The sequence below is a fragment of the Lissotriton vulgaris genome, chromosome 5 (genome assembly GCF_964263255.1).
Source record: "Lissotriton vulgaris chromosome 5, aLisVul1.2, whole genome shotgun sequence".
In the NCBI taxonomy this organism is placed as follows: domain Eukaryota; kingdom Metazoa; phylum Chordata; class Amphibia; order Caudata; family Salamandridae; genus Lissotriton; species Lissotriton vulgaris.
The window spans coordinates 1,851,027,892-1,851,053,471 of NC_141693.1; the positions used below are offsets into that span (position 1 = coordinate 1,851,027,892).

A 25,580-nucleotide genomic window follows, 5' to 3' on the forward strand; every position below is an offset into this window, starting at 1 on the left:
ACAGAGTTCTGCTCTTAGGCCCAGTCCTTTTCACAAATGTCTACCTTGCATGGTGTGCAAAATAACGATGGATTGAAATGCAGACCAAGTAATCACCAGTGGCCGAGATTAATTCAAGCATTCTATCCATCACTTTTTTGTATACTCAAATGTTTCCGTATGAAATTCTGCTGTACATGATCACATGTAGACTGATGTTCTTGGACCAAGATTTACTGGGTGCGGCCCACTGGATCCCATTCTACAATCCAGAAATTCTGTGTAATATCCTATCATTCCCTATGTGATGCATTTATACCATCTTTAGAATGTTCATAAATGCTGCAGTCAGAATGTTAGTACTCTGACTGCAGAGTGACAGTTGGCATGGGCTGAGCACCTGGATAGGAGCTCCTGGTGGGGTAACTACCTACAAGCGTGGACTACGTTATTACATTCTGGTCCATAAAATCGTTGTGGGGAAAGAGATGCATTGTAGCCCAACTCGTTTTCCAGCCCTTGTCTGACCTTCAGCACCGGCAAAGGAAGTTCCTCCATACTAAGTGACAGTACCCCTTCAAAGCGCCCCGACCCCACTTCCATTCCCACCCTTGGGGATTGACTTGTAATTGCAAAAAATCCACAAGAAAATTCCAGCGGGCAGCAATCATTTATTTCTGGAACTCCGCATTACTTGTAATCAGATTCTTACTTGATAAAAGATGAATGCACTACCTGTGAGGCAGTGTGATAATTTACCTGTAAAAATGCACCGTAGCATGATAACCCAAAACACTGACTTGGAGCAGCACAACCACTAAGCTTAAAACAGGAAATCTGTAGAGACAAAAAAAGATCAATTTCACTTTACCCTTTCAACCCCAAGACTTAAGGGCATCTTCCAGAATTGTAACTGTTCTCATTGGTAAAATGATAAAAAAATTACTTATTATTGAGTACCTTTAAATAATGAGATTTCTGAATGGCACAATCAGATTCAGGCGATTAAGACATTAAAATAAATATTTGGGGAGCTTTACAAAATAAAAGATATAACATCCTCTGCAAACATAGAGCCCAATTCACAAACGATGTTTTGTGGGACATGAAGTAGTACTAGAGTAGTACCACTCTTGTACTACAAAATGCTAATCACAAACCTACACCTGCACCTAACTACACCTACCTACAGACCTCCACCTCTACCATTTCCATTGTTTCTCTGCAGGTATACATTTTGGTAGTAAATGTGGAAGGATCAAGGACGGTGACTGGAAAATGGGGATTATTTATTCCTAAATGGGTGGGTTTATGGGCAATGAGTAAGGAGGGGCTTAGGAAAGGACATGCAAATACAAACACCCACCCACAACAGAGTAAACCCATTGCTATTCACAAATTACACTTTTAAAGTTACTACAGGCAAAAGGTATCAAAACAGTACTCAAGGCCACCCCTGGATTAAGTCTAGAACCATGCATGGCCACTCACAGGAACTGTAACTCATTTCCACAGAAAATAATGAAGGCAGGGTGTTAGAAATAGGGTTTTGGGTTGTCAGAGTATGCACCCTGTAGAAGCAGGAACCACCACTCTCATCAGGGTACGCTAGATACACACTAAAAGATAACATATGCTCATCCTCTGGTAGCTTGGCACAGAGCAGTCAGGCTTATCTAAAGAGGTAATGTGTAGTATATTTGTGCAACACACACACACACACACACAAAGTAACATAATTAAAACACCACAAAAACACTCCACACGGGGTTAGAAGAATGGATTATATTTTTATGAGTAAATTAAGACCAAAGCAACAAAAATCAAATAAGTAGAACCGGATGTTATGCATTTTTAAACAATAAATCAAAAAATTGTGCTTAGGAGCAAATTGTGCTTAGGGGTTACTTGAGGTCGCGCTGGACCGGGGTGAATCCAAAGTTCAGGCTGACAGCGATGAAGGGCAGGTCCGCTACACGGTTCACATAGATCCAGCTGAAAAGTACCTTGGATGGAGCAAGCGTCGATGTCAAAGACTCGATGCAACGGTTTAGATCCATGCAGGCGATGAAGGCATCGTTGATGAACCCTTTATGATGCAGATACTGCATTGTTGTCCTGCCGCACTGTTCATCATCATCGAGCTGCGCAATTCATTGAGCGCCAATGCTGCCTTTGAACGATTCTCACTATCTTACCATCTCACAATCGATTTAAACAAAAAGTGAGGAGATCAATGTCTCTTGAATGAATCTTCAATTTTATTGTTTATATTTCTTCATTTAGAGCTTTTTAGTTTTTTTCAGAATTTCTTTTTTTCAATTTGAAAAGATATATGACATACAAAATATGAAGGGACGAATGCTAGTCCTTTTTAAAGTATACTCTCTTCTTCTTTGGTGAGGATTTTATTAGAAAGGTTAAATACCAAGGATGGTGTTAGTTCTTGTAATTTTGATGTCGAGTTGACATCTCCCAAGGTTGGTTGAATCTCACTTTGCCCCTTGGCTTCGTCTGTCCTCTTCCTAAAAAATTACTATTAGACCCTTGTTGGTTTTGTCGAAAAGAGCCCCTTCGGCCGTTATTTCCTCTAAGGTCTGAGTTTTCACCCTCACTACTACTTCCCGATGAGGAGGTTTCGGAGAATGTGATGAATTTGTTCGTTGATCGGCCTGAATAGTCCTGTAAGTAGAGCTTTGTTATGTTATTGTGGTTGTTTAGGTGGTCATACGCCGGGTATCAAGACGAACATGATTCAGTGATTAATATACACTGTTATAAAGGTAAGAGGGAAAAGACGGATGTTGAGCCACTTGTAGCTTTGAGATATGGTCATATACTAGAATCTAATCTAGATCTCCCCCAGTTCGAAACGCATAGACCCTGTATTGTATGATGCCATAAGAATTTAAAAGAATTTTGGAATTGTTTAGAAAAAGTTTACAAATAGGCTGAAAATACTGTCTATGGCACTATTGGAAATGCGATTTATATTGAACTGCATTGAACTGTTGATATTTTTGTATTGTTGAGAGTGTGTGAAAGTGGTTGACTGTGATTGTTTGTGATTCACAATTGAGAGTTTGTGAGAGTGTTGGTTGGGGATTGTTTTAAATGTATATAATGCGTTTCATATTTTGTATGTCATATATCTTTTCAAATTGAAAAAAAGAAATTCTGAAAAAAACTAAAAAGCTCTAAATGAAGAAATATAAACAATAAAATTGAAGATTCATTCAAGAGACATTGATCTCCTCACTTTTTGTTTAAATCGATTGTGAGATGGTAAGATAGTGAGAATCGTTCAAAGGCAGCATTGGCGCTCTTTGTTTTTTGATACTTAAGGCTGTGGCTTGGCCTTGCTGCTTGGGAGCCCACACCCAGTAGTTTTCTTTTGCGCAATTCATTGAAGCAATGATGATCAGCTCCTGCCAAGCCTCTAGGGTTAAGGTCAGGGTAAAGGGGGTCCCAGGTTAGCACAAAGTCCACACCATCAGTGGCGCAGGGGCAGGCAGGTTCAGGGTGCTTAGTAGGTGTTGGGAGCCCAGTGCATTTCAATGGAGGACTTCGGTTGCTAAAAAGGACTGCAGGCTGGAGCCAGAAGACTGGGTGAAGAGTAACTAACGACTGGAGGATGAAGTTGAAGAGTTGATGGATACCAGGACCCTGTCGGACGGGCACCTCAGGTCACAGGAGCTGCGGATGCAGGGGTGTCCTTTCATGTTGGGTCCTTCTCACCGGTACCGGTCGCGGTTGCGGGGACCTTTTCAGTGAGGCTGGAGGCGTTGAATGAAGGTCGGTGGAGGTCTACTATGCTGGCTCTCAGGTCAGATCTTGCTGGGTTGTTGGGCTACTCGGACTCAAGCTGTGACCGTCGGGTACTGAGTGGTGAGGAATCGTCTGTTTGCACTACGAAGCACGTTAGTGCCAGTTCGAAAGAGAGACCTGGAGAGACGTTGACCTTGTTTACCCACCATGACAATACTTGCTTCATGTCAATGATATCCCCGAACGAACTGTGGATTTGAACCCATTGCGCATCCAGCTTCCATCAGAGAAGTAGCAGTGTCCATTATCTTTGTGGACCCTTTCAGTAGATGGGAAGCTTTCATGACCTTGGTGTCCAGAATGGCCCCTAGAAACACCAGCGATAATGTTGGTGTTAGAGAAGACTTTTCCACTTTCAATGTCAGCCCCAGAAAGTTGAATAACTGCTTGCAAGCCAAGGTAAACTGTTCTGTAGAGTGGAACAAGCTTTCTTTGACTAACCAGTCGTCCATGTAGGGGAATACATGAAGCTCATTTTTTTCTCAGGAAAGCAGCTACCGGTGCCATGCACTTCAGAAAACTCTGGAAGGTGACCAGAGACTAAAAGGAAGAACTTTGAACTGGTAGGGGCACCCTGCCACCTCGAACCTAAGCTACAGTTGATGTGTCACAAGAATGGGAATGTGAAAATATACGTCCAAGACATCAAGAAACGTCATGAAATCCCCTTTGTTGAGTAGCGACAGAATTAACTGAAGAGACAAAATTCCCATAGGTTGCTTCTTTATATATTTGTACAGCTGTCTGTGGTCCATGACCTATCTTCATTTCCCAGACTTTTTCTTTATGAGGAAGATGTTTGAATAGAAATGATTTTCAAGTACACTCGGGTAAGCCAACATCAAATACACCACTGCTCAGTACTAATTTGTTAGATGTGATGTCCCATGTCACATATAGTTTTTCCATCTTTCAGGCGAGACTCCATAATTATCAACCCAATTAAGGCACGAGATTCCACATTGATTTAGATTTATTATTAGCTACCATGGACACACACAACAATCAACATATTTTCATTTTGTCTTTTAGAATTTCCCCTGAGGAAGGTACCGTTTGGGTACCGAAATGCATCGGGTGTGCTATATGTTAATGTTGACTGTAACAAAAAAAAGTGTTATGAGAACAGTTTCAAAATGTATATATAATGTTCAAGAATTGATTGTGATGAATTTAAGACATGTGAAGTGAAACATGAATTTTGCTAAAACCAAGAATGATTAAAATGTATGAAAAGTGATGGTAATATCAATTAATTTAAATGGAAAACTTGAATAGGTGTGGGATAACACCAAGTGAACAGTGCATGATTGGACTAACCTTCTGTCTAGTCTTACCTGCAGTTCAACCAAGGAGTGACAACCCTTAACAGTCATTGCACCAATTGACAAGAAGGTTTAAATATAAATAAATTTGGAGTGCTCCTCGCGCATTCTCCAGTTATCTTTCCAATTTTTGTCAACTTAGTAAGGAATCACCCAACGGGAAAAAAAATGCAGTTTGATCAGATAACAGGAATTACGGACAATAGAGCAACAACATTGGCATATACATCTGACCAAGCAGATCAGATATACTCATTAATCCAAGAAGTCCGAACCAAAGATGCCCATGGCAGCTCAATAAATCAACAGCTCAAACAATTGGAATACTTGACTCGCCGTCAACTCAATCCAAAAATGCACACATCAACTCTAGTGCAATATCACAAAGCCAGTACCTAGAGGACTGAGACTAGCAATTAAACCAATGCTATTTCGCTTCAATCTCAATGCCAAATTTATGGAAAAATGGTATAGTATACTCAACAAATGTTCACTGGACCTGATACTCCTAATAGTAGAGGAACTGTTGAAAACTGCTGTTGGAAAGGAACTTCTTCCATAGCCCCCTTCTAGAGAAACAGAGATATGTCCTGGTTCAGGAGAAAGAGGAGCTGATGTTTCCTTTTTGGAGGTGAATGGTAATGTTTTTTTTAAAACAAATTCCAGGGTGTGACCCTGAGGTATAATGTCTATATTGATGCTCTTCCATTGAATTTTGTTTTTCAACAGATTTTATTAATCCTTTACTTGTGACAACGTACAGGCAGCAGTATGGATACATTTGTGACATAAATGGTATTGCGGTTCATTCGCATCTTCATGCCTCGTTTCCCATCCCATTCCTTACAGAACGAGTCTAACTTTGGTATGACTAAATACTATGCATGAAATCTTTTGACATTATCAGCTTCCAAGAGGTAATGAACTGTTTATTACATTCTGCCTTTGGCTGCTTCATGCCAAAGGACAACAACTCCCCACCATTGCCTCCCCCTCCAACCAGCTGTGTCTTATTGTGTGCCCCAGTTCCCACTAGGGTGTCATCTCAGGTGGAGCTCTTCTCTGCTTTCCCTCTGAGTTCCTGGAACTTGGACAACACTCCCAAATCCACTGTCTCCATTCCACACCCCCTATGCAGCTACATCTGGCTGCTTCTGGTCTCGGTCTCCTGTGAGGCCTGCTGCCGTTCTTCTCTAACATAGCTTCTGGCTGCTTAAGAAGTGAAACTAATGCTTCACACGCCCTGGCTGTTTCTAATGATTTCTCACTTCTGGTTCTTCTGGCCTCCCGTAGCCTTATTGCCCCCCTTCATAGCCTGCCTCCCTCTACCACCCATCTGTGTTGGTGCCTCCTCGCTCCTTCAAGTGGCTGGTGATATCCCTTTTTGCCTGTGTAAGACCCAGGTCCTGAAATGTACTTGCTATTTTATTCTTAGAGGTGTGGAGGGGCTGGTGTAAAAGACAATTCTTTGGCGCTGTGATCATTTCTTTCTCAGAAGCTCCCTATTTCCGGGCAGCTTCAGAACATATGGAGAAACTCAGCGCCCTGTGCTCCGCAATGGGGGCTAACCTCTGTTCTTGTGTTAAAGTATCTGTTAATGCGCCCCAATTGAAATCTAGTGTTCTTAGTGAACTTACTGGGGCGCGTTCTACCAGTTCTACCAGTCCTCCCCATGCTTTCTCGTCTGTGGGTAATGAGAGGGGCTCACACACGCCAGCCCCCTGACTCCCATGCTTATCATCGACTATTAAAATCCCACCCTCCTCTTCACTCACAGTTCACCTTTGAGCCTCAGATTACAGCGGACATGTCCTGTGCCGCTCCTCCGATGATTCGGCCCAACCTGGATAATCTACAGCGTGCCTGAGATCCTCCTCAGCAGCCCCACGAGAAGCCACCAAATGAGACCACAGTCCGACGGAGCTTTCGCCACGAGCCCGGACTGCCGATCTGATTTCGGAGGGATTCACGTCGGTCTCTGCACTGGAGCAGCACTTGGGGTAGGAAGCCTGACCCCAACATGGCCGCCGCGCGCGCGACCTCCACAACGTATATTCGATGCCTGCAAACTCCTACTGCCCCCAATCTGGCTAGCAAAGCTCTGACACCCCTGGAAGCCATAGGGGGAACCCCAGAATAATTAACCGCTCTCATTAGCGGACCGATAACACGCTCAATGTTATGTTATGTTATTTATTCTTGTAGAGCGCACGGTTACACTGGGGTGTCCTGGCGCTAGATGCTAACTAGCTGAGAGGCAAAAAAGTTTTATTGGGAAAAGAGCAGAGTTTTTAAACTCTTGCGAAAGAACAAGAGGTCCGGAGCATTTCTAAGCATGAAGGGCAGGTCATTCCATGCTCTGGATGCACAGACAGTGAAACCTCGGCCTCCCCAATTTTTTTTTTAAAAAGAGGCGGCTTGTACTTGCTTAGCACCTAAGGATCTTAGGTTTCTGCCTGGAATATACCATTGCAGCTTACGCTTGAGGAACTCTGGGCCTATTCCATTAACTGCTTTAAAAACAGCGCACAGAGCTTTAAAGCGGATTCTCAATCCCACTGGAAGCCAGTGTAGTTCCTTCAGTTGACTTCTGACCGAAACAAACTTAGGAGTTCCAGTCAGCATTCTTGCCGCTGCATTCTGGACCAGTTGAAGCCTATTTAGATGTTGTTCTTGAGCATTAAGGTATAGGCAGTTACAATAGTCGAGGCGTGACAGTATAAGAGCTGTCACTACTGTCCTCAAGTTGTTCTTAGTAAGGAAGGCCTTGATCTTCCTAATTACCCGTAAAACCATAAAACAGGATGAGGACACCATGCTAACCTGGTCTCCCATTGTAAGCTTAGTGTCCACCAGAACCCCCAGATTCTTAGCTTTCCTAACGGGTTCAGGGCATTTCCCATGGTCCTCAGGCCACCACTCTGGGGTCCAGACTCGAGGGTTATTTCCAAATTTCAAGACCTCGGTCTTGGAGGAATTAATTTTAGGCAATTGGAAGACATCCAGGTTGATATTGCACTCATGCATTCATAAAAACGAGACCCAGTCTCCTTTTCAGCTCCCTCTGTCAGCTATAACACAATCTGGGTGTCATCAGCGTAGGAGGTAAGCTGAAAGCCAAAGGACCTAATCACTTCTGCCAGTGGTGCCACATAAATATTAAATAAAGTTTGGCTAAGTGACAAGCCCTGTGGCACCCCACAAGGAAGAGTAAAAGGTTCTGAGGCCATCCCATCAAAAACAACACTCTGCAACCTGTTGGTAAGAAAGGACTGTATGAGCTGCCATGCCGACCCTTTAATACCAACTTCCGACAACCGGTGCATCAATATTTCGTGATGGACTGTGTCAAAAGCCACGGATAGATAAAAAAGGACAAGTACAGCCTGTCCTCCTCTATCCACTGCTTCTCGAATTTCCTCTGTGGAATTTAGCAGAGCCAGCTCAGTGCTATGATAGGCTCTAAAGTCATATTGTGATATATCCAAAGAGTTATTGAGATGGATAAAAGCACTGAGTTGGGTATTCATGACCTTTTACAATATCTTGGCAGGAAAAGGGAGCCTAGAGATTGGTCTGTAGTTGTTGGGGTCCTTGGGGTCCAGATTATTCTTCTTTAAAAGGGGTAGTACAGATGTTTCTTTCCAAACACCTGGGAATACACCAGCAGTCATAATAGCATTCAGCAGCGGGGTTAATGATGTACTTCTAGTATCAGGGATTTGTTTAATTATCTGTACCGGACATGGATCACTGGGTGCTCCAGATTTAATCATATTAAGAGTTTTGAGCATATCCTTCCTATCCAAGGGTGTAAACGAGTTAAATGATAGTAAGGATCCACCGTCTCCTGTATCCATTGCTTTAGTACTAGTTTGATTTTTAGTGATCGTCTCGGAGAAGGATGAAAAAATTTTGTCAATTTTTTGTTTAAAAAAACCTGCTATTTCATTGCAGAGTTCAGGGTGGCCATGATTTTTAGCAGTAGTAGGGGTAGATAATTTAATAATTGTTTTAAAAAGTTCTTTAGCATCAGATTTAGCCATCTCAATTTGCCTTGAATAATAATCCTTCTTTACTGCTACCAGTAGGTGCTTATAGTCCGTGATGCAGATTATATATTTTATCTTGGCCTCTTCATTATAGTGTTTACGCCACGCCCTTTCAGATTGTTTACACACCAATTTCTTGGCCTTAAATTCATCTGAGGACCAAGGAGCAGTGGGTAAAGCTCGTTTAGGGATCCATTTTTTATGGGAATTAAAGCATCACAGGCCTTAGTTAGTCAATTATTGTACATCTCTGTCGCCTCATCCACATCCGAGGGAAGATTCACCAATGAATTTAAGAGCTAGCTTTCAAAAGTCACAGTGCCTAATTTCACTCAGGCCCTAGTAGCGACCTCGTGGGTCGGTTTTATAGCAATTGGGAGGACCCAATGATTATCCCATTCGAACTGAATGGCACAGTGGTCTGACCACAGAACCAGGTAGACTGAAATCTTCCCTATGTCCAGTGTATGGCCTTTCTCCTGAGTGGGAGACTCCACCAGTTGTGTAAGACCTCCAGCCTCCATAATTTGTTCTAACCAGATCGTGTCGGGACTAGTGGGATCTTCAAGATAGAAATTAAAGTCACCCAACACAAAATAGGATTCTAGACTCATTCCTTCTTCAATTAATGACCCCACAGAGTCTAAGAACCCACCCTTAGCTCCTGGCGGGTGATATACTAGTATGCCCCTGAGTGTTCTGCGATTTTCAGCGTAAATGTTAAACGCTAGAGTCTCACAGCTCAGATTAGAAACAGGAACCGAGTTTAATGAGAGCGATTCGTGGTAGATAATTGCAAGTCCTCCCCCTTTTTTCCCATGCTGATCGAGGGTAAGGCATTGATACCCAGGCGGAGTGGCCTTAACCAGGTCCGGACCGGTAGTATTGTCGGTCCATGTCTCCGTGAAAAAAGCCACTTTGGATTTAGAGCCCTCGAGTAATATGGCACACTCTGTACTGTGTTTAACCAGGGATCTTGTATTCAGAAATATACATTTTAAAGAATCAGCATCAGAGTCAGTCTGGTTTTTAACTTTATGTGTAGCTTCCTGTAATATGGGAAGGTTCAGAATGGCCGGGAGAGAAGCATGGCAACTACCACAAGAAGAGCTCTTTTTTGAATGGCAAACAGTGTTCAGGGACATTTGAGAGCAACATACAGACTTCTTACCAGGATTTAGATTAAGAAGTTTGCTCCTTTTGTATCGTATTCCATTATGTGATGCCGGATCAGGGAGACGGGCCCTGCGCCCGGCCAGAGCACGGACGGGCGCAGATGGGCTTGCATTAGGCGCGTCCGCTGCCCGGTCGCGACAACGTTCGATTTACAATGCCCAGTGCCACAAACACTAGACCGCACTGCTACTGGACTGCTAACCAAAAGAGTAGCTCCCTCCCCTCTGTAACGGACCCGTGCTCCTAGGTTAGTCTCTGCAAATAAGCAGATTCAATTTCAAAAGTAGTGCAAATAGGCAGATTCAATTTTTAAAAAGGTTGAAACAGTTTAAAAACCACAATCTCCTTTCCAAGCTTTCACCTGGCGAGCATTAGACACAGCTTCGCCCAGGGAGTCAGCGCCGCGCGATCGCAGCAGCGTTCAATTTATCATGACCAGCATCACAAACACTAGACCGCACCGCTACTGGACCGCTAACCGGAAGAGTAGCTCCCTCCCCTCTGTAACGGACCCCGTGCTCCTAGGTGAGTCTGTGCAAATAAGCAGATTCAATTTCAAAAGTAGTGCAAATAGGCAGATTCAATTTAAAAAAAGGTTAAAACAGTTTAAAAACCACAATCTCCTTTCCAAGCTTTCACCTGGCGAGCATTTGACACAGCTTTGCCCAAGGAGTCAGCCCTCAATCACAAAATGAGCCAGCCTGACCCCAAAATGGCCGTCACGCGCGACCTCCTCTCCACCAATTGAACCGGGCTCACAAATGTCCCCAATTTGACTAGTGGAGCATGGGCACCCCTGGGACTCAAAGGGGAATCCTAGTAAAAAACATATTGCTCCTACTAGCGGCCCGCAAGCAAGCCTGATCACTTGATAAGCTAGCCTGACTTCAAAATGGCCACCAAGTGCGACCTCCTCACCAAATGAAGTGTATCAACTTCAAACACCCCCAATGTGACTAACGGACCACGGACAAGCCCGGCGACTTGAAGATCTAGTGCCCCCTACCCCATTACCGGAACGCAGCCACCCCGGGGAACAACAAGGGGATCCTTGCAAAAAATGTGTCATCTTCTGAAGAATCCGGTAAGCAGGTCCAGTCACATAAAGAGTATCCCGGACTCCAAAATGGCCGCCAAGTGCGACCCCCCCCCCGACCACGAATGAAACTCCCCGACCCCTATTGCCCCCAATCTGTCAACCGGAGTACAGACACCCTGGGGAGCACAGAGGGGATCTGTGAAAAATCAAATCGCTCTGGCCAGCGCCACGTCAGCAAATCTGGACACTCGTAGATAAAGCTAACCCTACAACGGCCGCCTCACAATACCCTGTCTCCTAAGATTAGGTCCCCCCACCTATCAGCGCGCCCTACAGACCAACAGAGGTCATTCATCCGACCTCATCAACAAGACTAGCGCGTTTGCACAGAACACGCTGGCCGAACCATGACCCGACAAAAAGCCTTGTATTGAGAGTAGCTGAAACTCTGGTCGACCGCAGGACGCCTACCCACTAGCCCTCTTCGAACTGCAGACTACCTTTCGAATAGATCCCACACCTTGCCTTAGAAGAATCCCGGGAAGTAGATCACTAAGCCTACCAGGAGCTACGACCACTCCTAGGCCCAGATCCGGCCTGAGACATAGCTACACCTATCAACAGGCCCGTTCAGCCCCCACGGGTTATTTTTAACATATTCACCATTCTCATATCCATCTCGATCGACTCGCCCGCCTCCACCGTACAGGCACCCTCTGCTCACACTTCACATTCTCCCTCCCCACTTCCATCTTGACCGACTCACCCCGTTCCCCCCCGCTCAGGCACCCTTCTCTCACATTACCTACACGATGGCGCGTGACTCGCCATCCCCTCCCACGAAAGCCTTACCTGTCCACCTGAAACCCCACAGCCGGAACTCATTCACCATCATCTTCCCCCTCCTCCTCTCTACAAAAATGAGACGCATTTTCAAACAGAAACTTATCCGTCAACACATGGAAACCCTATTCACAGACATCTACCACTCAGCCTCCAAAGGTCCGACTAAGATGGACCTTATATTCCACACTGAGAGACCGAAAGATTGGATCTTCATGATTAGAACGCAACTTTGTATCGCCAAAACCTCATCCACTTCCCACAGTTGCAAACTTACCTCCATACTCCCTAACTGTACGGCCAGAAGAGGGACCACATCCGTGACCATCTACACGAATGGTACTGTCCTTATTCAGGCAAACAATAAAAACCTTGAAGCCTTCGACTCCCTATTTCCAGCATTAAGATCTGCCCTCCCATCCCTACCTCACCCCGCCTTAATCCCCTTCCCTCCTACAATCACAGATAACGCCGAAGCCTATGTTTCTATCTTCCACCCACCTGGTACGGCTCCGGCCCGCTACCCTCCCCTTCACACGCCGGGCCTCGCCACTTCCCCATTCACACCTACAGTCAACCAGCCACAACAGGAAACTCAAGTCACAACTTCATTAGCCCCACCCACCCATCACACCTCCCCTACCAAGCTTATCCCCCAGCTCCTTACGGAACTCGCTGATAGAGACCACTCTCCCCACTAGCTGCTTCCCAGCTCTCAAACAATCAAAGCTTTACACCTCAGATACTTCAGATACAGTGCTTAATGAGGTGAAGAACACATCATCTAACTCTATTCGCTCCCCCTCTCGCCGCCCAACCTCAGATCTTTCATATCCTGTAAACAAACAAGGAGATCTTGATAACCCAATTAACCAGAACATCAAATGCACTGACTCCGGCACTCAGCAAAGAGTGCTGTCTCCCTGCACTGTTAGCGAACTTTCCAAGACAGACCAGGCAGATATAATCATTACAAAGGCAAATGCCGAACAACATTGTCAGCAGAAAAGAAAGGGCCGTAATCAAAAATTACTTCTTCTCAACCAAGCAGCTACCTATTTAATCTTCAGAAAACAGAGTCCTAAATTAGACACTGATCGAAAAAAGGGGGGCAAGCAAAACACAGCTCTGGTCCAAACCAGTGCCTACCGAGACACAGCAGCATCTCCTCACAAGAATTTGATTCAGGTAACAACAGCTCTCAAAAGTGAAAGCGATAACATCGCCCCAAGCTCATCTTCCTTAATACCACCCCAAATGCCTTTAATTGATCCAACTCCTCCAAAAGGACAAAAGAAAGCCCAAAAAATTACTGACCTTGTTATAGAAAGGAAATGGGAGTCTAGAATGAACGCAATCTAGCAAACTACCATCGACCACCACAACAATAATGATCAGACAAACACTTGCATGAACTGCATTACTCAAAAACCTGCACTATCAAGAGAAGGAAAGCAACCACGGATGGTTCCCGACCAGCCGCTTCAGGACTCTCTGCCCCTGCAGCAGCTAATGCCACCTGGCAAACCAACCTTAATAACAAACACTGTAACCAATCGCAGCACCCACAGAGAGAATGCGCCACCTCATTTGAGGGAGGATACCCAATTTAACTACCAACACGGTCCTGCACTGCATGTTGGAGATTCCACAAATTGAGTTCAGGCCTCAAAAAGTTTGTCAATTGGCTCGTGCGCCACATTGCTCCAACCTGAGTACATTTCAAAAGGGCATCAAGACATCCTGAACAGGGGCAATATTTTGAAATTATTACGGGCCATTCCCTATCTAGTAGACCTGAAAACAACCGATCTTCTTGCAGTAGCGTTTTTTACACCTGAAAACCCAGCAATGCCTGAGGCTACGAGGGCTTCATGGAAATCAGTTGCTATTGCTCAGAGAGTATTAAATGAGTATCATACCTTCAAAGCCTGGGGCGTCAATGTTTCTTTTCACCAAAATCCAGCCTACCCAGCGCCTCATCTAATTCCCAGTCTAAGAGCCGCCCAAGGCCTCCAACCTCCGTTCTTAGAGGGGCACTGGGTTATTTTCCTCAACAAAGGCCTCTCATTCAGAGTTCTCAACACACTTCCCCCTGGGAAGAAACAGCTCCTGGAAGTAGCCTTCGATATCCTGAGCCAATCACAAGAACCAAAACCCTTTCCTCAGCTACTCAATGACATTACAGCCAATTAGACACAGGCAATAGACCACAAAAAGAAATGGAGATTCGCCTATGCTCATGGAATGTTAATGGCTTGGCTACAAAACTTTCTGACCCTGATTTCCTGAAATACCTGAAAACAATTGATATAATCCTGCACCAGGAAACATGGCTTACTGAACCATTACACATACAAGGGTTCTTTTGCTCTGCAATACCAGCCACAAAAAGTGGGAAAGCCGGTCATTCCTCAGGTGGGCTGGCAACTTATATATCCACAAACACCATACCCACAGCAGCTGCAGTCGGTCCTGTAACAGAGGTCGCCCTAGCAGCTAAATTCACTTTCTCCTTGGCAGAGGTACTTAATGAAGTAATGATTGTCAACGCATATATTCACCCAAAACGTATAGCAACTGATTCTGCGAAGCTTATTTTCCAAATAACTACTTACATAGGCAGCGTTGAATCACCAAACCACCTTATCCTGTCAGGGGATCTGAATCAATATTTATTGGGATCGTCAGAAGGAATCAAAGTAAGTCTCCAATCCTCAAACTGTAACATACCAACACAAGGGGACTTTTACTATGGGAAAAATAACAAGAAAAATAGACGACATCCGGAAGACCTTGAACACTCCAACCTTACGGCCCTCAACGGAAGATTTTCTGGCGACTTTCCTCATGTAGCCAGCCATTACTCCGCAACAACTGGCTCAATCCTGGATTACACGTTCGCCAGTCTCTCGCTGTTCTCATTTATAGCCGACATTAGACTGGGTGACACGGGGGAGAGCGACCATCGCCCACAAGAAATCTCCATAGCTGTAACTGCACCTTCTGGCATTCAGCCAACTCCACTCTTGGGCTCCATTTATACGTTGGACTACAAGAGAATCAAATTTACGGCAGAAAGCATCGAGCCCTTGTCAGAATCAGCAATAAATCTTATACTTTCACACCCGATTGTAATGGACCGTATACTAAACTGGGAACGCTTTACAACCAGTTTTAGAGAACTCCATGCATCGCAAATGAAAAAGAAGTGCCCTCCGGCCCTCGAGCAAGGGAAAAGGCTAACTATAGCACAAGGCGCGCAAATAAAAGGCCTCAAAAGGACCATAAACTGCTCAATAAAATCTCTGCGTCTTGATCCTTGGAACCTATTGCTCCTCTCCTCCTTGCAACAGCAAAGAACCAAATTAAGGAGCTGAAATGGGGCCTTAACAAAAATTAGGAAGACGACATCTGGGCAAAACTCCTTCACAATATAAATCATAACGATAGCGCCCGCTTCGGGAAAATGGTAAACACAATCATTCACCCACAACACGGGTGAACCTCTTCACATATATCAGAAGAAACTCGGGCCAGTTATCTAAATACACCCATTTTAACTACCAAATTGTGGGCCCTCCACAAATTGAAGAGAGCAGGGCAGCTCTGGACGACCATTATGTTGATATTCGAATAAAGGAAATAGGCCCACAGAAACCTTCTGATTCAGATCAACTTTCGGCGGAAATTACACTTGCTGCAGAGTAGCTACTAATCAGGCAGCAGATTACATAGGGAGGAAAGGAAGGGGATCCGGGCCCGAATGGAATCCCACCCGCTCTGTTTAAACAAAGGGCGGCATAATGGGCAAGAATATTTCACCCAATATTCTCGGAAGTGAGACTACTGAGCGTTGTTCCTGATTCTTGGAAAGATTCCACGATTGTCTCTATTCACAAAGGTGGTGACAAGGCCTCGCCTGGCATTTACCAACTAGTGGCACTGCTTAATAACGAGGCCAAATATTTTGCGGGTACACTGCTGGAAGAGCTCACAGCCTGGGGAGACAACAATGATATAATACCATTAAACCAGACAGGCTTCCGCAAAAAAACAGGTACATTAACTAACATCCTAACCATCTTTTTGCTTATAGACACAGCAATATCGAAGAAAATGCAATCTGGACAGGGCAAGACTGTGGGCAAAGTTAGTCTGTTGGGGTATTCCAAATGCTCTAACAATGCTAACACTTCTACACACAGACACCTGGGTTCCGGTGAAATTAGGAACAGGGACGCATCTTTCGAGTAAAGTAAAAACAACAAATGGCCTTAAACAGGGCTGTGTTTTGGCACCGATCTTATTTAACCTATTTATGGCAGACTTACCACAGACACTAAACACGTGCAAATCTGATGCGCCCAGGCTGGGGGGCACAACTTTGTACAATCTCCTCTATGCTGACGACGTAATTCTGCTCAGCCATACCGCAGTTGGCTGGCAACATCTCCTTAATAAAATGCAGGATTACGCAGAGCAAAACAACCTGTCAAACAACCTAAAGAAAACTAGGACAATGTCAATTAAGAGCAAGAGGAAAGGAGTGAAATTGTGGCATCCGCATTTTTGAAACTTGTAATTTGTCTGTTTTTAAAAACTCACTGTCCATTATCACGAGCACTTGCCACCTGCGCCGAGCAGTCTCCCTGATACCCCCTGACACAGCGGATCCTAACGCTGCACCAGGGAAATCCCATAACCGCCATCGCGGCTCGAAGGCGGAGACACGCCTCACGTGAGGCCACGCCCACTTCTCTCTCCTCAAATGTGCCTGCCACGCAAGCGCAGCGGACGAGCGCAGCGGGAGCGCCGTTTGCACGCCGAAGGCACGCCTAAGGCAAGCCCGTCTGCGCTCGACCGGGCTTAGGGCCAGAACCCATGCCGGAGCCAGCTCCCACAAGGGTAAGCTACTCGCGTCGGGACCTCCTTAGTCTCAGACCCACCAACGACAGCACGTGCAACTATGTGCATGATTTAGACGGACCTTTCACTAGTTGCACACTCTGCAACCCAGCCCAGCTACAACTCACCAAGCCACCAGTCTCACACCCGGGCCTTAAACTAGCCGCACTGAACTGCAGGTCACTCCCTATGCATGCTCTGCTCATTAACCACCTTATAGTAGACCACGACCTGGACATTTTGTTCCTGACGGAAACGTGGCTCACTGACCACTCGGACTCGGACGTGGTCTTAGCCCTACCCCCGGGCTTCCTTATCCAGTCCCAACCACGCCCCTCTGGCAGAGGAGGCGGACTAGCCATCCTCTACCGGGATCACTTTTCTTGTAGATCTAACGATGCCCACATCTTGGACTCTGAAAGCTGTCATTTTACCATCCAGCTAGCACCGACAAGTACGCTGTCAGGCCTCCTAGTATATCGTCCCCCTGGCCATTTTGGCCCTTTTGCTGGCGCTCTCCTAGAATCAATATCATCTCTGGCCCATTCAACCTCCAACTTTTCCATACTAGGAGACCTCAACATCCATTTCGACGACCCCCTAGACACAGGGGCAGCCGATTTGATCTTAGACCTGGCGGCCCACGGCCTCCAACTTACCAACTCCGGAGCCACACACAATAAGGGTCATCTGCTAGACCCAGTGTTTACTAATATCCACACCCTACAAGCCAAAGAGTCCCTTCCCCTCCCGTGGACGGATCATTTTTTGGTCCCTCTCCTTCTGCCAGGGACATTCAGGAAACCCCACAAGCCCGCCACCTATACCAGGGACAGGGCATGGTCCAGACTCTCTGCGGAGGACTGGGCTAGAGCCCTGAACTCTACAACCCCTAGTTCACCGGAAGACCCGGTCACCGCGGACAGAAAGTTCAGGGAGTGGATCTCCCCCTCCCTCGATTCTATCCTCCCCATAAAAACCCGTGAGGATAAAAACGGGAAAATAGGATCAGCCCCATGGTACAGCCCGGAACTCAGAATTCTTCGCAAAGAATGCAAAAAAGCGGAGTGCCTGTGGAGAAAGGACTGGCTTCATGCCAGCAGAGACGCTTACCGTAGGTCGGTGAGAACCTATAAATCCACCTTGAAGCTCGCTAAAGCCTCTTACTACGACGCCAGAATAAAAAATTCCACCAATTCGGCGAGAGAATCCTACCTCATCGCCAAAGAACTGCTGAAAATACCAGCGCCCCCCTCTTCCAACATATCCCCTCCGGACAGAAGTGATGAACTGGCAACCTACTTCGACTCCAAAATCGCCCGGATCCTAGCCTCCCTCCCACCTCCCAGTCTGTCTAACCACACGGACAATGAGGCAACCACTAACCATACAGGCAACATCCCACACCCACAGTTGACCGCATTCAGGGCAGTATCTCTGGACGAAGTAGGAACAACTCTGGCCAAGATGAAAAGCGGCTCCCCCCTTGACCCCGCCCCTATCAGATTCCTGAAAACAGTGGTCCCTGCCATAGTGCCCACTATCACGGAACTGATCAACATCTCGCTATCCCAAGGCTCTGTCCCTCCGAATTGGAAGAGCGCTGTAGTCAAAGCTCTTCTGAAGAAACCTCAACTGGACCCCTCCGATCTGGCTAACTACAGGCCGATCTCGCTCCTCCCAAGCATTAGCAAAATGGCCGAGAAACTGGTCAATGTACAACTGTCCCAGTTCCTCGAATCCAACAACCTTCTGCGTCGGTCCCAAACTGGGTTCCGTCCCGGCCACGGCACGGACACCGCCCTCCTCGCTGTCATCGAGGAGGCAAGGTGCATTCTGGATTCAGGAGGTTCAGTGGCAGTGATCCTCCTGGACCTCAGTGCAGCCTTTGACACGGTGAACCACTGTGTCCTACTCCACCGGCTGGCCGTGGCAGGACTCGCGGGCACCGCGCTCGCATGGATAGAATCTTTTCTATCAGGCCGCTCGTTCCAGGTATGGGACGGTAACTCCCGTTCAGCCCCTCTCCCCCTTTCTAGCGGAGTTCCCCAGGGGTCTTCGCTAAGCCCCACCTTGTTTAACGCGTACATGGCCCCTCTTGAGTATGTCGTCGCCCCATTCGGGATAAAGATAGTGAGCTACGCGGACGACACGCAACTGGTCTTCTCACTCTCACATCTTGACAACCACCCAGACAATCTGTTGAACTGCCTCCAGGAAATCCACCACTGGATGAGTGAGTCATCACTTAAGCTCAACGGATCGAAAACCGAAGTCGTGCTCATGGGTAAGAAATGGACCACCATCCCCCCATCGGTCTGGCCAGACGTTTTCGGCGAGGTGCCCACACCGAAAAAAGAAATCAAGACTTTGGGAGTCTGGCTGGAACCTGAGCTGTCCATGAAGACACAGGCAGCCAAAACAGCAGGAACCTGCTTCGGACTCATGCGATCCATCCGCAAGATCCTTCCACTACTCCCTCCCTTATCAAGGAAACTCCTTGTTCAAGGTCTTATCCTTGCTCGGCTAGACTATAGCAACGCTGTCTATCTTGGAGCCCCTGAATCTACCCTGGCAAAATTGCAGCGCACTCAAAATGCGGCTGCCCGGCTCCTTATGAGTCTCCCCTCCAGAGCCTCTGCCAGACCAGCGCTCAAGGCCCTACACTGGCTTCCAGTGCGTCAGAGGATAGAATTTAAGGCTCTGTGTACCGCCCACAAACTCCTCAACGGTCTAGGCCCTTCTATCTTGAGAGATATGGTCACCCCCCACAAAGCCCCCAGACTCCTGCGCTCGGATAACGAGCGCTTGGCCAATGTCCCTAGATTTAGGAAGGCACGCACCGGCGGTCGACGCTTCGCAGTAAAAGCGTCCTCAGGATGGAACTCACTCCCCCGCGGCCTGCGGCTGGAACCCTGCCACCTTCTTTTCCGTAAAAAATTGAAAACTCTTCTTTTCCCCAAATAGTACCACTTCCCCCCCTGGTCTCTACAAGTTTTATAGCGCGGGGATGCCTCCGGGTCACCAGGCGCTCTATAAATCGCTAAATAATAATAATAATTAATCTGGGCGGCACTCAAATAGAACCAGCGGGGGCCTACAAGTAACTAGGTGTCTACATAGATAAAGAAGGATCATTTGCCCGACATCAAGAAGAGATAAAAAGGAAAAGGCTGGTGCTAGCACTAACTATGAAAAGCTTAACCTCCAAATAAACAGGTCCATCACTGAATCCCCTACTGAACGTTGAACAGGCAAACATTCTACCTACAATCACCTACGGCAGTGAAGCTCTAAGAGGTAGAGATGCTAAATTGCTGGACAAAATACTAGTAAAATCATATAGAACTATGTTCAGCCTCCCAAACTACACTTCCCCAGTGCAACTCAGGTTGGAGTTTGGCCTACTAAAGCAATCATGGGCCAGGTACGGCACATATATTATCTGAACAAGATCAGATCATCAGCCCCTAAAACTCTATATAAACTATTATGGCAGGATCTCCAACAGAGGGAGAATTATCTTGCAAGAAACTATCTTCAGCTCTGGTAAGCACTGGACTCTTGGCCCTCTGGAACATACAGAGGCACCATTCAGCTTTCAAGAAATTAGTTTGGAAATCTCTGAAAAAACAGTTGTTGGTGGAGGACAAAGCAGCCTTTTTGACCAGATCGCATGCTTGGCTGACTCTGATCAACTGCAAGATATTAGCCCCCCAAAGAATATTTTAATTTGGGCTACCCAAGGACACTGAAAATTAAAATTTCTAAAGTTCGCCTTGGCTTGATCCCATGCACCCAGAACCTTCCTATAAGGACACAGGACCCAAATTTAACATCTTGCAGCCTGTGCAAAATCGGCCAGGGTGACATCACCCATCTATTATGCTCCTGCAAGGAGTTGCTACAGGAAAGGAGACAAAAAAAATCCTTTAATCAAAGGGAAATTCGTTCAAGGAGGCAAGCAGTTTTGGCATGCTTTGATTCAGCAATACCACAACTAAACTGCGGACTAGTGAGATTTCTTGACGTAGCCGAGGAAAAAGTTCTGTACCAAACCAAAGCTCCTCCGGGTTTTAGGGGGAGGCCGACAGGTCAGCATCCTATGCAGGTAGCCGGCTGCTTAAACACTAGTGATCATAGTGTTACTTCATCTAAATCAAGATAAGAGGCTGCTCGAACCAAGGCTGTTCTGGAAAGCCATCTAAGAGTGCTCAGACTGAGCGTTAGTAATGCATTTTTTTGGACAATAGCATTTCCAGACTGGGCATTGAACTCCGCACGGACTGCATCACGCATATTGGCTGCTATCTGCACGAGTAACAAAGCGTTTTTATTCTGTTAGTAATTTAACTGTTACAAAACTTTTAATGATTGTAGAAAGTGTAATTAATATTTTACTATGATCCTTTTGTTTTAATTGAAATTTGTATTGCAATGGTTTTTAGTAACTATGCAAATGTAATACATTTAATTTAAATGTAATCTTAAATGTTTCTTCTGACTTTGTGGTTGTGGTGGCTGTTGCCAAGACCCAGGATGCCCTCCACCGAGAATTCTATGTCAGGACCGGAGGCTTCAGATTATGCTATATCTTCCTTCGCTTTATTAACATAAAACTCCACAGCAGCTTAGGAAAATATTCAAAACAGTGAACGAAAAATGCTTTAAGTCATAAGCATTTGAAGGAACGTTTTAACAGTCCGAAACCACAACTCCCAAGAGTCTCTTGTGTATCGCCAGTCCATAGTCCTTCCATCATGTCTATCGCAGCTAGAAAGCCAGTCCTCTCTTCCTCTTCCCCCTCTTTCTTCGCTGCTCCCGCAGCCAGATAAGTGCTTTTCTTGTTTCCTTTTGTGTGAATATTCTGCTTGTATTGTGTATACAATTTGTTGGGGGGCTCGTCGCATGGTTTACTCTTTCCATTGCAGAGTCCACGGTCGCAGGAACGTTCTGTTCGTTCCTACGCGACTTTTCTTTTCCCAATTGTGTGCGGTGACTGACAAAGCCGCCCGAGGGCGCCCGCGCGTCTCGCCGGCTCTTCAGCGCGTCTCCTCAGTTACGGGGGCCGCGCTGAGGAGTCTGCTTGCGCCAGAGCCTGCTCTCGCTTGCCCCTCTGACACCTGGTTTACCGGGTCTGTAATCCTTTTACCTGACGCCCCGCTGGGGTCTGTATTGCGGCATAGACCGCGTGAAACACCTTCGGGCGCCTTTTGTGCACCTCAGTTATCTTTGTGTGGCATAGCGCGCTTGAGGGGTAACGGGACTCGGTCCCGGTGAGGAGAGTCCGCGCGCTGGGGGGTTGGTGCAGCCCTACCTGCCACGCCTGTTGGCCCACAAAATAATCGCAGTCAGTTTTGTCTGCCCAAATCGAGTTGTCTCTCGGATAACACCCTCCTGAGTGCCTGTAGGGTTGTTTCTGTGTGTTAATGATGGAAGGGGAGTATGAGGAGGAGCCCTATTCCTACCTACAGGAGGATGAGTTCTACCAAGCGGTGGATAACTCCATTTACCGCTGTGTGACGGAGGTGGTGGGGCCCATGGAGGACCGCCTCTCCGCACGCATCGTGGAGGAATGCGCGAAGTTAGCGTCTGCACATTTGGGGGCGCCTACTGACCCCCCCGGGAACGTCGAGCGGGAAACCGCCCGCACCGAAGAAGCCCTGCAGAGAGGGACCGTCCTCGGAGGCGCAGGGGGTGGACAGAGGCGCCTTTGAGCGTCTCCGTGACGCCTTTTTGGCAAAGGCAACGGCTGCCCCCCCTGCTCCCCTGGCGAGCCCTGACGCTACAGGGGACGTTGCCATGGCCCCCGCTTCTCCAGTGTATGATTCACCGGACACTGACGATGACGGGGAGTCGGTGCGCTCTTGGCGCCCATCGAGCTCGGCCACGGAGCTCCCTCGGGATGAATCGGGCATGTTGGACCCGGACGAGATAGTTCATCCGCGGTCCGCGGCCTGGACACCGGGTGAGACTGTGGCGAAGTTCGTTGCGGGTCGACTACGCAAACCACTAGAAAAGGAGGCCAGGGGTTGTCTGCGAGGGGAGTGCCCGCGACCGACTTTGGAAGGGAAGGTGGCCATGACCCCCGAGCTGGATGCGAAAATGGCCACCTTCCTGGCCAAATTCATGAAAGATCCCCGGAAGGGTATTGACCGATCCTGGCGGTCTTGTCAGGATAAGCTGCTGGATGCCGTGGGTCCGGCCACGAAAATCCTCGACATGGCGGAGGAAGCGAAGGTGAATGGCACGGTCATTTCCCCAGAGGTGCTTTCGAATTGGGCACAACGTGTGATTGTGTTCCTGGGTAATGCCAACTGCGCCCTGTCCACCGAGCGCAGGCGATCATTACTAATTAAATTGGACCCTAAGTTAGGGGACCTGGCCTCGTCGGAGGCGGGCGCGGTGGCCCAGGGAGGCCTATTCGGCGAGCCCTTTATCAGAGAGCTGGGCAAGTTTGTGTCCACTTTTACATCGCTGGACAAGGCACAGTCCAGCATTAAACGCGTTTTTCACCAGCGTTTCTCTGGAGGGGCCGGTCGTGGTAGGGGCCGCGCGACCGGCCGTGGCCAGCAGGCCAATAATAATAGGGGGCAAGGCTCCGGCAGAGGCCAGTACCAGACCTCTGCAAACTTCAATATTTTCTATCCTACCAGAGGGCAACGCTTTGGCGGCAGAGGATTCAGGAAGAATTCGGGACAAGGCAATACCTCCGGTGAGTGTACTTTGTTTGGATCAGGTTCCAATTGGAGGGAGGTTGGCAACCTTTTACGAGGAGTGGGAATTGCTCACCGCCGACGCTTGGGTTTTGCAGACCGTACGTGGGTTCCATATAGAATTTTACGACCAACCCACTCAAGAAATGTTCCCGCGTCCCATGGTGTTTTCGGAGTCAGACGCGCGTTTGATAGACGGAGAGGTCTCGGAGTTGCTTCGCAAAGCAGCCATCCGTCTATCAACGCGCCACCCCAGGGGTTTTGTCAGCAATGTCTTCCTAGTCGACAAGACGGATGGAGGAAAGAGACCGGTGATCAACCTCAAAGAGTTCAACGGGTGGTTGGTCTATCGAAACTTCAAGATGGAGGGTATCCACCTCCTTCGAGACGTGCTACTCCCTTGAGATTGGATGGTGAGGCTGGATCTCAAGGATGCTTATCTAGTCGTTCCTATCCACCCGCCGCATCGTCGATTCCTTCAGTTTTTATGGAACGACAGAATATTCGAGTTCACGGCGCTACCGTTCGGCCTCTCATCGGCCCCCTGGTGCTTCACGAAAGTGCTGCATCCGGTGGTGGAGTTCCTCAGAGGTCAAGGGGTGCGGATGTTGGTCTACTTGGACGACATCCTCCTTATGGGTCAGTGTCCAGTGCTCTTGGCTGGTCAACTGCAACAAGCCGTGCAACTTCTTCAACGCCTGGGGTTCGTTATCAACGGCTCCAAGTCGGTTTTGACCCCCACTCAGAGACTGACCTTCCTGGGTTTCGTGGTGGACTCGGTGGAGGCGGTTCTGAGTCTTCCGTTCCGGAAGATCGCGAAGATCCGGCATCTGCTTCGGCAGACGATTGTCAAGGATTGCACATCCCTGCGACATATCGCCAAGGTGGTAGGGCTTCTGTCGTCCTCCATCCAAGCAATTTTTCCGGGACCCCTGTGTAGGAAGGTACCTCCTGACTATGGTTGCCCCCAACTTTTTGCCCTGTGTTTTAGCTGGTTTTTGACATAGTCGACCTGGGACCCTGCCAATCAGGACCCCAGGCCTACTGCTCTCTCTGTAAAATGGATTCCATGTACCTTAGGTACATTTCCAATTGGTACTGGGCCACCTTATCAGACCCTGTAACTCAGGGCATAGGTGTACCCAGGGCTGCCAGGGGGTGCAGCATGTATTATGCCACCCCTGGCTGGCCTCCTAAATTTGACACAACTGGCTGCATGACAGCTGGGGCAAAGTCGTGTACTCACCCTTTGCTTTAGGTATAGTAGCCCTATATCTAACCGTACAATGGACGCACGAGTTCCTATCAGTCACTCCTATGGCAGGCCTTGACAATCCTGAAGGCAGAGTGCGTGGGCTCGTGTGAACTAGGTTCTGGCCCGAGCCGAGCCCGGTTGCAGCTTGCGGAACAAAGACCCAATGGCTGTTCCATGATAACGCGTACCACATCGGTAACTTCGGTGTCGCGTTATCAAGACATGTCGAGTAAGGTGTCATACGAATCGGGATGCTGCCCCCTCACCAATTCTGGCGACGAGGTTAGCATTCCGCCCTTCTAGAGGGACACGACATGTACGTAACTGTGAACCCCGGTTAAAGTTAACTAAAGCCTCAGCTCCACAAAATGGACGCTGCCACCACAGACACGAGTCTGACCTCCTGCTGCTGGGAGTCCTTCCAGCGAGGAGCGCTTGGACAAAGGGTTTCCTGTCAAG

The 25,580-nt window shown here is 47.4% G+C and overlaps 1 protein-coding gene across 1 annotated transcript in view; it reads right to left on the bottom strand.

Annotated features, from left to right (window-relative positions):
• Nucleotides 1–25,580, bottom strand: part of FBXO47 (F-box protein 47) — a 1,324,472-nt gene that overhangs the window by 744,498 nt on the left and 554,394 nt on the right. Inside the window, exon 4 of the mRNA XM_086919858.1 lies at nt 739–816. Coding sequence (XP_086775984.1) covers nt 739–816 — 78 coding nt within the window. The remainder of the gene's footprint in view (nt 1–738; nt 817–25,580) is intronic.